The following is a 13,232-nucleotide window of genomic DNA, read 5'->3' as shown; positions in this document are numbered from 1 at the left end:
TTCATTGATTTCACACTGCACACTGATTTCAGTGACTGATTTTGCACTGCACACTTATTACAGTAACTGATTTTACATTGCACCGATTTCAGTCACTGATTTTGCGCTGCGCACCGATTTCAGTCACAACATTGAACAGCCCTCATAGAATGATAACGGAGATATAACTCCGGAGCTGAGGCCTCTCACTCCTCCCGCCGCCAGAGGGCGCCGATCACACAGCTCACCCTTTCCCTGTACAGGAACGGAAGTCTCTATCACTATCCGGTCACATGATCTCAGTTTTCATCGGCGAGTGAGCGCGCTCCCGCTTGCCGATATTATCCGAGAGCGCGTGCACGGTAGAGGACCGGGAGGCTTTGTGTGAAGAGAGCCGGCTGTACTGTCACCCGGGAGGAGGAAGGAGAGCGGACACGTCGCACAGCGGGGTACTGGAGATTATCACCCGCCCCCCACCATACCCCCATGGTTTCAGTAGCTGCGGGGAATTTCTTGCGGTGTCACGGATGGGAGGGGGTGTAGAGGGCTGTCATGAGGGGGCTTTGGCAGGAGCTGCCTTGGACTGGGGTGCCATGTTGAGGGCATATACCATGGTGTTCGTGGGTGTGGATTTATAAGGTGTCACGGAGAGGGAATGGGGGTGCAGAGGGGTGTCCCGTGGTGTGCAGAGGGGTATCCTTTGGTGTCGCGGCTGCAAAGGGGTATCTCGTGGCGTCACGGGGGGGTGCAGAGGGGTATTCCGCAGCGGAAGGCTGCAGAGGAGTATCCTATGGTGCGGGGTGCAGAGGAGTATCCCGTGGTGTTGCGAGTGGAGGGGTGCAGAGGCGTATTCTGTGGCGCCGCAGGGGGGGGGGACTGCAGAGGGGCGTCGCGGCTGCAGAGGGGTATCCCGTGGCGTCGCGGCTGCAGAGGGGGTATCCCATGGCGTCGCGGGGGGACTGCAGAGGGGTATCCTGTGGCGTCGCGGCTGCAGAGCGGTATCCCGTGGCGTCGCGGCTGCAGAGCGGTATCCCGTGGCGTAGCGGGGGGCTGCAAAGCGGTAGCCCATGGCGTCGCGGGGGGACTGCAGAGGGGTATCCCGCGGCGTCGCGGGGGGACTGCAGAGGGGTATCCCGCGGCGTCGCGGGGGGACTGCAGAGGGGTATCCAGTGGCGTCGCGGCTGCAGAGCGGTATCCCGTGGCGTCGCGGGGGGACTGCAGAGCGGTATCCCGTGGCGTCGGGACTGCAGAGCGGTATCCCGTGGCGTCGCGGCTGCAGAGCGGTATCCCGTGGCGTCGCGGGGGGCTGCAGAGCGGTATCCCGTGGCGTCGCGGGGGGCTGCAGAGCGGTATCCCGTGGCGTCGCGGGGGGCTGCAGAGCGGTATCCCGTGGCGTCGCGGGGGGCTGCAGAGCGGTATCCCGTGGCGTCGCGGGGGGGCTGCAGAGGGGTATCCCGTGGCGTCGCGGGGGGGCTGCAGAGGGGTATCCCGTGGCGTCGCGGGGGGGCTGCAGAGGGGTATCCCGTCGCGTGGGGCTGCAGAGGAGTATCCCATGGCGTCGGGGGGGTGCAGAGGAGAGTCCAGGGGTGTTGCGGGGGGGGGGCTGTAGAGGGGTATCCCAGGGGGGTGCAGAGGAGTATCCCAAGGCGTCGGGGGGGAAGGCTGCAGAGAAGTTTCCAGGGGCGTTGCGGGGGGGGGGCTGTAGAGGGGTATCCCATGGCGACAGGGGGGGAGGGGCGTTTGAGTATCCAGGGGCGTAGCGGGGGGGGCTGTAGAGGCGTATCCCGTGGGGGTGCAGAGAAGTATCCCATGGCGTCGGGGGGGGGGGGCTGTAGAGGGGTTTGGCATCGTGGGGGCTATAGAGGGGTATCCTGTGGTGTCATAGGGGGGGTATTCTGCTGGGGGAGCCATAACCTGGAAGACAATAGGCAGGCCATACAAGAATGTCAGCTCTGGGGCCCAGTTATAGATGGGTGTACATGGACTGACACGTGTTTCCTTTGCTCGTAGTGTAATGGAGGCTCACGAAGAGGCTGTGTCTGAGGCTCCCCAGGACACAATGGAGGTCAATCCAGAATATCTGAAGCAGCTGAGAGATCTGGATATTCCAGAAGAAGAGGCGAAGAAGGTAACATCTCACATCGCTGCTTTCTTCTGATAGGCTCTCTCAACAGACCAAGGGCAAATAAACCCCTGCCAATTGGCTGAGACAACCCCATCCACTCCTAGTCTGGATTTACAAAGCCCTTGTCAATATAATGCTACAGGTAACAATGCCACCTAGTGACAGGAGAGAGAGGTGCATCAAACCCAGATTTAGGAAAAGGTCAGAGGATCTCCCTAATAATCAGGCTGGTTACCGCCTAGAAAACGACATTTGTCAGTATTCCTGCCTAACACTCGGGTGCTACACCTGCATTAAAAGTAAAAACACCCCCCTATCCCCTCCCTGCCGCATTGCCCATCGATTTCAATTGCCCCCCCTAAACAAGGGCGATACTCGCGGTAAAAATCGCAACAGAATCATGGGACACCTGTCGCCCAAAAGAAATACAAAAGCTTTTTTTTGGGCGACGGGCCTCCCACAATTTGCGTGTTTTTACCACGATTGTCAGCGCCCCTCCATACGTGGAGATGTGAATGGAGCCGTAATGTTGTGTAGCAAACTTTTAAATGTGCTTCAGTGTTTACAGGGGACTCCCGCCTGCTGAGACATTGTATACTTCCATCGGGGGAAGACCAAGATTATCACTAGTAGCAGCTAGAGCAGCTGCTAGCGATAATCGCAGGTAAAATCTGGCAGGCTGGTTGTACCCAACTTGGTACATTCAGCCTGCCCATACATGGTTTGAATCTCGGCTGGTTTTTGCTGAACTGGCCGTCTATGGCCGCCCTTGGGAATTCAGTGACAAGTTCCAGTATCTACCCTCGTGGGTAGCCATTATAAGCAAGCAAGGGAGTCTCACTACTCCCAGATAATATTTGTATTTATTTTTTGTAAGGGTGCATTCACACCACGATTTTGTCATCCGTTTTTTACTCACGATTTTAGCTTTAAAATCGTACAAATCTGTATGACAAAACGGATCCATTCACTGCCATTCATTAATTTAGGTCCCCAAGTGCATCCGATTTGATCCGCATACGATTTAATACGATTTAAAATCGTATCAAAAAACGTGTCTGCCCACGATTTTTGGTCCTGATTTGAAATCGTATTACAATCGTGTCCGTTTTTTTTTTATATTGTGGTCAATGTAAATCGTACTGAATCGGATGACTGCGATAAATGTACCCGATTTTTTATTACTAGGGTTGAGGGAACCCGAACGGAGGTCCCCGCAAATTCAATAACCAGACCCTTTAGGTCTGGTATGGATATTCAGGGGAACCCCGCCGTCAATTTAAAACAAAAATGACGTGCGGTTCCCGGTAAATATCCATAACCAGACCCTTCAGGTCTGGTATGGATATTCAGGGGAACCCCGCCGTCAATTTAAAACAAAAATGACGTGCGGTTCCCGGTAAATATCCATAACCAGACCCATTATCCGAGCACGTTGACCTGGCCGGCCGCAGAAAAGAGGGGGGGACAGAGTGCGGCCCCCCCTCTCTCCTGAACCGCACCAGGCCACATGCCCTCAACATGGGGAGGATGTCCCCATGTTGATGGGGACAAGGGTCTCATCCCCACAACCCTTGCCCGGTGGTTGTGGGGGTATGCGGGCGGGAGGTTTATCAGAATCTGGAAGACCCCTTTAACAAAGGGGACCCCCAGATCCTGACCCCCCCCCCTGTGTGAAATGGTAATGGGGTACACTGTACCTCTACCATTTCACGAAGGAAGTAAAAAGTATTGTAAAAAAAACACACTGACACAAAAGAATAAAGTCCTTTATTAAAAAAAAAAAAAAAATCCAGCGCTGAAAAATCCACTCGTTCCCGGCTTCCAGCGTTGTCCTGATCCTGCGACGGGTGCGGGTGATCTCCCGCGATGAGAAGATCCAGCGTCGGGTGATCTCCGCTCCGGCGATGTGAAGATCCATTCATCCGGCGCAGCAGCATCCCGGACCTCCTCTCACCGCTGGGCACAGCCCAGCGAATGAGCGGCTGAAGCGGTGACATTTCTTATATAGAGGAGGCAGAGCCACCCGTCACGTGACCCTGCCCCCTCTGACGTACCTCTGCTACGTCACTGGGGAAGACCATGAAGAGGAAAGACCTTTCCTCTTCATGGTCTTCCCCAGTGACGTAGCAGAGGTACGTCAGAGGGGGCAGGGTCACGTGACGGGTGGCTCTGCCTCCTCTATATAAGAAATGTCACCGCTTCAGCCGCTCATTCGCTGGGCTGTGCCCAGCGGTGAGAGGAGGTCCGGGATGCTGCTGCGCCGGATGAATGGATCTTCACATCGCCGGAGCGGAGATCACCCGACGCTGGATCTTCTCATCGCGGGAGATCACCCGCACCCGTCGCAGGATCAGGACAACGCTGGAAGCCGGGAACGAGTGGATTTTTCAGCGCTGGATTTTTTTTTTTTAATAAAGGACTTTATTCTTTTGCGTCAGTGTGTTTTTTTACAATACTTTTTACTTCCTTCGTGAAATGGTAGAGGTACAGTGTACCCCATTACCATTTCACACAGGGGGGGGGGGTCAGGATCTGGGGGTCCCCTTTGTTAAAGGGGTCTTCCAGATTCTGATAAACCTCCCGCCCGCATACCCCCACAACCACCGGGCAAGGGTTGTGGGGATGAGACCCTTGTCCCCATCAACATGGGGACATCCTCCCCATGTTGAGGGCATGTGGCCTGGTGCGGTTCAGGAGAGAGGGGGGGCCGCACTCTGTCCCCCCCTCTTTTCTGCGGCCGGCCAGGTCAACGTGCTCGGATAATGGGTCTGGTTATGGATATTTACCGGGAACCGCACGTCATTTTTGTTTTAAATTGACGGCGGGGTTCCCCTGAATATCCATACCAGACCTGAAGGGTCTGGTTATGGATATTTACCGGGAACCGCACGTCATTTTTGTTTTAAATTGACGGCGGGGTTCCCCTGAATATCCATAACTTCAAAAATCTTCTTTTTCCCAGACATTATTTAAAATCAGGATCCGATTTTTTAGTGAAAATTTTGACATACGATTACATACGATTTTGTCACATACGATTCCATCCGATTTAACGGTCCGTTTATCGGATGGTAAAATCGTGGTGTGAACCTAGCCTTATGTAAAGTGAACTGAGAGCCCTTTGTAAAGACGACTTGTGGATGGGGGGCAATTGGAATTATACACAGAATCCTGCTGACAGGAAAGTGCTGAGACAGTAATTCCCACTAACATTCATCCACAACTATCTTCTGAGTGTCCTGATCTTCTGCTTGTTGTGTTACTTCTCTGGATAAACAGTAATTGTTGGCTTGCTTTTTTTGTTAGGCTCTTATTCTGACCGGGAACATCTCTGCTGAGGAGGCGGCCATGTTTTACTTTGAAAGCTTAGAAAACCACAATCTGGTAATTCATCCTTTTTTATTTCTAACAGACTAGAATACACAGACAATCACTGAGCAGCAAATGATATCACCTGTGATGTATTTCAGTTATCTTGCAAACCTGGCCTGTTAGTGGGGCCTGAGGACAGGGTTAATGACCACTGCATTGGGGGACACAGACCCTTTTGAATAGTTGTTGCTCTTCAAAGAATGGAGACTGTGCAAAAGGAAGCATTTATTCACCCTTGCTGGCAGAGGTCTGTAAAATGCTTGAGGTAAAATCTAAGGCAGCCCCTGCTATGTCCTTGGGTTTACAGCGGTGTGCTTTATGTGTTTAGTTATGTGCACTGAGGAAGCAATATGTCTCTTACAAAACTGGTACTGAACAAGTAAATATATCCGACAGAAGAGGTCAGTGCAGTGGTCCTGGCTAGTAGCCACAGGAAAGCAAAAGGTAAAATTCAACTGTTTACTTATATCATGACCATTCTTGCATCCTCTTTTTTTTTTTTTTTTTTTTTCCAGTATGCAGATGAAGATGAAATGTTTTACAAAATGGTCTTTGTGGTGAACATGGAGCTCCCTATGGGGGTTGGGAAGGTAGGTTTATTTTCTTAAACTACTAAATAATAGAACACGATCAGGTTACATCTTGTGTGTTTTTTTTTTTTTTTTTTCTTGCATTAGAACAGTGGTTCTCAACCTGGGGGTCGGGACCCCCACGGGGGTCAAATGACGATTTTCCAGGTGTCACCAAATCCTGGGCTGTTCCTGAAGACGGTACCACTCTCCCAGCCTTTTTGCAGGCTGCCCACCTGGGCTATCCATGGAGCCTGTGGAAGCCCACCTGGGCTGTCTCTGGAGCCCACAGCCACCCATTCAGATCACGGCATGGCTGGGGGGCAGAGACTAGAGGTCAGCTGACTGGTGAGGAATGTGAAGTGGGAGGGGCTGGAGGAGACCCTATGTCCTGAGAGAGCTAGAAAGAGAAAGAGTGGTACATCCTAAAATGTACCATAAGGGGTTTTAATACTGTACAAGCTAAATGTTCGTGGGTTAGGGATGCAAATTACTTGTCTTGCCTTGGATGCTGACGACCCACGCTATGAAAATAATTTTACTGTTAGTAGGTCCCCACAACTTGGGAAATTTTATTAAGGGGTCACGGCACTAGTAAGGTTGAGAACCACTGCATTAGAACAAGAAATTGTGGATAAAGTGAAATGATGGAACATACTGGAGAGCTTGTATATAAGCATTGTAAAAAAAAAAACTTTTGTATGCATTGAAAGCATAGGGGGAAAAATATATTGCACTTGAAGAGGACCTCTGAGTTTAACAAGTCTGCTGGAAAATGTTCCTATTGGCACATAATGTACAGCAATGTTGTTATTGATGATATTATTTAAAGAGGATGTCCGCTGAAAAAAAAAATATTAAAAGCCAGCAGCTACAAATACTGCAGCTGCTGACTTTTAATATCAGCACACTTACCTGTCCTGGAGTCCAGCGCCGTCCGCAGCAGAGGACGAGCGATCGCGATACCTGTCTTTAGACAGGTATCTGCACCCCCCTCCCGCCTGAAAGATGTCAAATGTGACACAGGAGGGGGGGAGGGTTTTTTTGTGTGGTGTGTGTGTGTGTGTGTTTTTTTTTTTTTTTTGGGAGGGTGCACGTGATCATCACAGGGCCAATCTGCACTGTCCAGGCAGAGGGTTAGGGGTCCTGCAGCCTCATAGGACAGTCAGAGTAGAATAAAAACTTCTCCTGCAAGCTTTAACCAGACACTGATAGAAATCGTACTGCTGATAAGAAAAGGTATTTAGCAGTTTATATTTACTAAAATAATTGCATTTCCATGTACTGTGGGAGACCAGATACAGTGAGTGCAGAGTCCTGGGTTTAGTAACACTTTTAGGTATACTTGTCTTGGCCAGCAAACCTATATCTGTATATCTTTTTCATATAGTGATGGTCACTTTAGTAGTTTGCTTCAGTAGTCACCGACTCCAAGCAATAAAACCATTGTGGATGTACTCAAACTGGAGAGTGCAGCTGTGCATTCTATTGAATCGGCTTCTAACTTCAGCTTGGTCAAAAAAGCTTAGTCTAATAAATATTCCAATCGCACACCTTCCTGGGGAAACGGTTCATAAATACAAAAAAATGGGTGCTGAAGCGATTACAAGCTGGGTACTGGAACAATCAACCAAATGAACATATTCGCCAGAACACCACGGATTGTCTATAACGTCCAAAAAGTTTTAATGCACAAAAAACATCACAAGAGTTGCAACGTTTCGAGGCCACATATGACCTCACTTGCCTGATGAAGAGTTCCTATGTGGCCTCGAAACGTTGCACCTCTTGTGATGTTTTTTGTGCATTAAAACTTTTTGGGCGTTATTGATGATCCGTGGTGTGCTGGCGAATATGTTAATTTGGTCAATAAAGCTGTGACAATAAAACCTGAGAGCTGATTGGCTTCTATGACGAGCTGCACCATATTGTGCACTGCACCATAGCGTCCAGTTTTAGTAAATCTCCCCCAATGTGTAGCAGATGCTTTGACACATTTGGTTCTGGTTTGCTGTGCGGTGATGGATGTGTTGATACCGTGTATCTAGGATTTCACGCGTAGTGCAGGAATTGTTCACCTCCATTTCATCCACCGTCACATCTGATAGATGCAGCTGTCCTTTTTTTCAAAGAAGATGATTGTTGCCTCTGGGCAGACACTGATAGATGAGGGATATAGGTTGTGTTACACGTGAGCTGTACAGATCTTTTGACAGTGTGGAATTGAGTTTCTGTGGTTTAATTCAAGCGTTCTCTCTCACAGGTTGCAGCACAGGTTGGGCATGCAGCAATCGGCTTATATCAACTTCTCTTAAAGGATTCTAAGACCAAGGAGATGGCTGATAAATGGGATGTGTTTGGGTAAGTCTGAATAATTAAGAGGTTAATTGTTCTTCTTTTTTTTTTTACCTGCAGTAATCCTTAAAGCGGAGGTTCACCGGTAATATGCTCTTTTTACCCTTAGATGCATGCTCATTTAGTCTAGGGGAATCGGCTAGTTGTTTTAAAATCCGAGCAGTACTTGCCGTTGTAGAGGGCGATCTTCTCCGCCACTTCCGGGTATGGGTCTTCGGGACTGGGCGTTCCTTCTTGATTGACAGGCTTCCGACGGTCGCATCCATCGCGTCACGATTTTCCGAAAGTAGCTGAACGTCGGTGCTCAGTATAGAGCCGCACCGACGTTCGGCTTCTTTCGGCTACTCGTGACGCGATGGATGCGACCGTCGGAAGCCTTTAGGAAGCCTGTCGGAAGACTGTCAATCAAGAAGGAACGCCCGCTCCCGAAGACCCATACCCGGAAGTGGCGGAGAAGATCGCCCTCTACAACGGTAAGTAATGCTCGGATTTTAAAACAACTAGCCGATTCCCCTAGACTAAATGAGCATGCATCTAAGGCTATCAAAGGTTAAAAAAACATTTATGGGAGAACCCCCTCTTTAAGCCTAGTACACACGGGCTAAGTTTTCAGATGACATTGGCTGGTTCAATCAAAACCGGCCAACATTTGGCCCGTGTGTATGGCAGCCGGTCCGACAGAAACCGGCCGTTCGGCCAGCTTTTGTTGAAGTGTCATGATGGAAAAAGATCTGCCGACCGTCTCCCGGTCAGCAATCTCAACCAATAGTTAAGAGCGTTAACTTGAGTTTTCTGGTTGGGGGGGGGGGGGGGGTGCTGTCCCCCTGTCAGAACACAAGAGCACAGCAGTGGAGATTGTAGTACTAACATTGGATTGTTAGTTACGTTGCCCCCAACCTGAGCTGTTGGTTTTTGTCTTGATTTTTCATTAACAAAAAAAAGTGTGTACCAGGCTTTACACCTTAATAGTGTCCTTTTTTTACTTTTTTGCATAATTTCTCTGTTGTTAACATTCTTAAAGGATTTGTAAACCCTCACGGTTTTTCACCTTGATGTTTTCTATGCATCAAGGTGAAAAACCTTCTGTACTGCAGCTGCTGCCCCCCTTTTTCTTACCTGAACCTAATCGGTCCAGCGATGGAGACAAGCACAGCAGCTTCAGCGTCTGTCGCAGGTCCTCATTGGATAGATTGGTAGCAGCAGGAGCCATTGGCTCCCACTGCTGTCAATCAAATCCAGTAACACGGGGCAGGAACAAGTCCTGCTGTCTGTGTCGATGGATGCAGCAGCAGGACTCGGTAGCCCACCTGCACGAGTGCCCCCATGGAAAGCAAGAGGATGATACCAAGACAACATTTAAGTACTTGTTTTGCTTGCAATAAAAATAAACCCCTTTTTAAAGTGATACTAAAGGTTCTTTTTTTTTTTAAATAACAAACCCGTCCTTCTTGTCTTCACTGTGCAGCTCGTTTTGCACGGAATGGCCCGAACATCCTCTTCTGGGGTCCCTCGGCGGATCTTGCGGCTCCTCCCCGCATTAGATAACCCCCTAGGAGAAGCGATGTCCCGAGGGGGTTACCTTGTGCTCCTAAGTTATTCAGTCGACATCCATAGACGCAGAGTGTATGACTCGACCCCTCCTCCGACACCCACGTCATTGGATTTGATGGACAGCAGCGGGAGCCAATGGCTGCGCTGCTATCAATCTATCCAATCAAAGCTGGGACTCCGTGGAGAGGACGACAGCAGGGACGCGCTGAGCAGATGAAGGAGATCGGGTATGTGAAACGGGGGGGCCACCAGGTGTTTTTTCACTTTAATGCATCAAGGTAAAAAAAAACCACAAACCTTTACAACCCCTTTTTTAATGCTTAAATTACATACATTTCATACATGAGCCCCATTGTGCTCCAGTGATCCAGTGATGTGCACCAGAGCCTTGGCTCTCTGGGGACTATGCCTTCTTTTTGGCTGAGACCGCAGCAGAAGCTATTCAATCACAGCCAATGAGAAGAGAGAAGGGGCAGGGCCAGGCCACGGCTCTGTGTGTGAATGGACACGCAGAAGAGCAGCTTGGGTGCCCCTATAGCAAGCTGTATGCTTTATGTGCACTTGGCAGGAGGGAGGGACCAGGAGCGCCGGCATGGTACCCGAGAAGAGGAAGATCTGGGCTGCTCTGCAAAACCACTACTTCTTCCTTTTTTCTTTTTTTTTTTTTACTTGCATTTAATATCAATTTAAGTGACTCTTGTTTTGATTGCTGAAGTCAAGCAACAAAGAGCTTGATTTTTGTTTGCATATACGATTGTAAAGGATAGAAAAGGAATTTAATTTGTGCTTCAATGTATATTGAGAACACAAGGTTGTTTCTTTTTGTTGATTATGCATTTTGATTTTTCTACAGGGCTAAGAAGGTTGTCCTTCAAGGTGCAAGTGCAGCTCACCTAATGCAGCTACAGGCTCTGGCAATAAGTTTGGATCTTCCAACTTACCTGGTGCAGGATGCTGGTAGGACTCAGGTAGGCGCATTGATAAACCTAATGTAGAATGCTGTATAAACCTCATTATAGTTAGTGACTTTGCAAACCTTAAGCCTAGGTTCATGCTGTAGCGATGCAGGAACCAGTGCAATTACAGCGCCGGTTCCCGCATTGCATCTCTCCCACAGGCAGTTCACACTGCCCTCTGCGAACCGCTGCGGGTGTCAATACAATGTTAATGACACCCCCAGATCAGTTCACAGATTGCAGTGCAAACAGGAATCGGACCGCATGGGTGAGAACACCAATGTGATCCGATTCCAGTGCGGGTACAGAAGGCTAGGAAGGGTGCAGAGTCAAAAGAGGATATAAGCTGGAAAGGGTGAGCATTACGATTTTGTAAAATGAGCTTAAATTGGCATTTCTAGGGTAGTGTGAAGAGAAACGAGGTGCAATTTGTGCCTGTTTCCCTTATGGACGGGAAAAGTGTCGGAGGTAAGCCAGCGTATTAAAGCAAGGCAGACCGGCATAAAGAGCGGGAATCCAGGAAAGGAACTCGTCCTTAAAGTGGAGGTCTGGATAGAAGATTAAAAGCCAGCAGCTACACATACTGCAGCTGCTGGCTTTTAATGGACACTTACCTGTCCTGGAGTCCAGCGATGTCGGCAGTAGGGCTCCTGGCGTGAAGCTGAAAGGCTACACTGCCATTGCGGGTAAGGGAACCTGGCAGTGTAGCCTGGTGTAGCCTGTAGCCCCGCGCCTCTTTCCTGTTAGCCTGGCGGCCAGGTGAGGATGAGGGAGCCCCCGCGGTGATGCCGTGGCCCGACTCCGCCCCTCTCCCCCCGAAAGGTGGCAATTTTTGCACCGAAGGGGGGGGGGGGAATTCGATGAGCGGAAGTTCCACTTTAGGGTGGAGCTCCGCTTTTAAATCCTTACCGCTGAAGATCAAAATGTATATAGTCCTAGGAAATGTTATAGAAGGAGTGGTGGGTGTTAAAAACATGGTGGGACTAGAGCGAGTCTTTGCTAAATGTATGAGCTGCACTGTCTGTGTAGAGCGTTGTGTGGTGTTTTTTAATTTTTTATCCTTTCCCTTTTGTCTCCCCACTGACACTTTTTTTTACTGGTCTGTTCCCTTTCAGATTGCAGCTGGTTCACACACCGTCCTCGGCATCATGGGCGAAGAAGAGAATGTGAATAAAGTATCTGGAAAATTGAAATTACTGAACTGAAGGCTAGCAACGCAAGCAGGAGAAATCCATGTGCTGGCATTAGAGGGAAGGCCATCACGATGTTCTCAGAAACTTCCTTCTTAGCGCAAAGAAGCGGGAGATAGCGTCAGGACCAGTCTTGTTCCAGCAGGCGATGTTTTACCTACACCACCTCTCGCACAATGGAAATGTAACGGCGATGGGAGTAGATACATGAACCTGCCAATAAGAACTAGTGGAAGAGCGCAGCGGTCAGTGTTAGTATTTATCGGAAACGGCAAGCCTCATTCATCAAAGCATCTAAAGATAGAGCTGTTTATGTTGACCCCGTAGAATAGGATCCAATCAAAATATCAGTTTCATCCTTTTTTTCTTTTTTTTCACAGATCAGCAGTTTTGTTACCCTGGTGAATTGTAGTTTGCTGATCTGGCAGATTTATGCAGTACCACGGTCTGTCTAAATCTGGAATGTGGTTTGCCATTACAATGGAAGATTGCAAATCCGTTTACCCATCCTTTGTTTTCTGGTTTACATTTGAAACTGGTCAGGGGTAACATTTTCTGCATGTTAATATATTTTAGACGTGATATGTGAGTGTCGCTAAAGCTTCTGGCTTGTGTTTTTAAAACAAAGCCGTCTTATAGTGGACTCTAATCTTTACAGGCCAGTAAACTAGAATACAAGGAGCTTTATGGGAAATAAAACTGCTAATACTGTTCACAAACAATCATGTAAAAGTTCCCAAAACTGCATGAATTGTGTGCTGCTAGTATGTTTTTTATGTATGTTGAACCTAGTATTCCGTTACCAGCCATTCATAGGCTAAAACAGAATAATATATCTAAAGCTAAAACAATTTTCCATTGCATATAGAGTAAGGAATGGTTAACCCCCCCCCCCCCCCCAAATGTTTTATGGTTCTAAAGCAGGGATCTTCAAACTACGGCCCTCCAGCTGTTGCTAAACTACACATCCCATGAGGCATTGCAAGACTCTGACATTCACTGAAATGACTAGGCATGATGGGAATTGTAGTTCCTGAACAACTGGAGGGACATAGTAGACCCCTGTTCTAAAGGGATTTCATCAAGTTAGTTTAGACATTGCAAAGAATCATGGGTTACAGCAGTGTTTCTC

The 13,232-nt window shown here is 48.8% G+C and overlaps 1 protein-coding gene across 1 annotated transcript; it reads left to right on the top strand.

The window, feature by feature from the left end:
• Positions 1-255: 255 nt before the first annotated feature.
• On the top strand, positions 256-12,845 carry LOC120945152 (probable peptidyl-tRNA hydrolase 2). The gene is made up of 7 exons (XM_040359049.1): positions 256-428; positions 1,990-2,107; positions 5,414-5,491; positions 5,995-6,069; positions 8,312-8,409; positions 10,808-10,922; positions 12,026-12,845. Exons 2-7 carry the CDS (start codon positions 1,994-1,996, stop codon positions 12,113-12,115), a joined length of 570 nt encoding a protein of 189 aa, XP_040214983.1. The 5' UTR covers positions 256-428; positions 1,990-1,993; the 3' UTR covers positions 12,116-12,845.
• Positions 12,846-13,232: the final 387 nt, after the last annotated feature.

Source organism: Rana temporaria, chromosome 7 (genome assembly GCF_905171775.1).
Source record: "Rana temporaria chromosome 7, aRanTem1.1, whole genome shotgun sequence".
NCBI lineage: Eukaryota > Metazoa > Chordata > Amphibia > Anura > Ranidae > Rana > Rana temporaria.
Note: the sequence above shows the minus strand (reverse complement) of the source record. Positions and strands in the feature narration are given on the sequence as shown.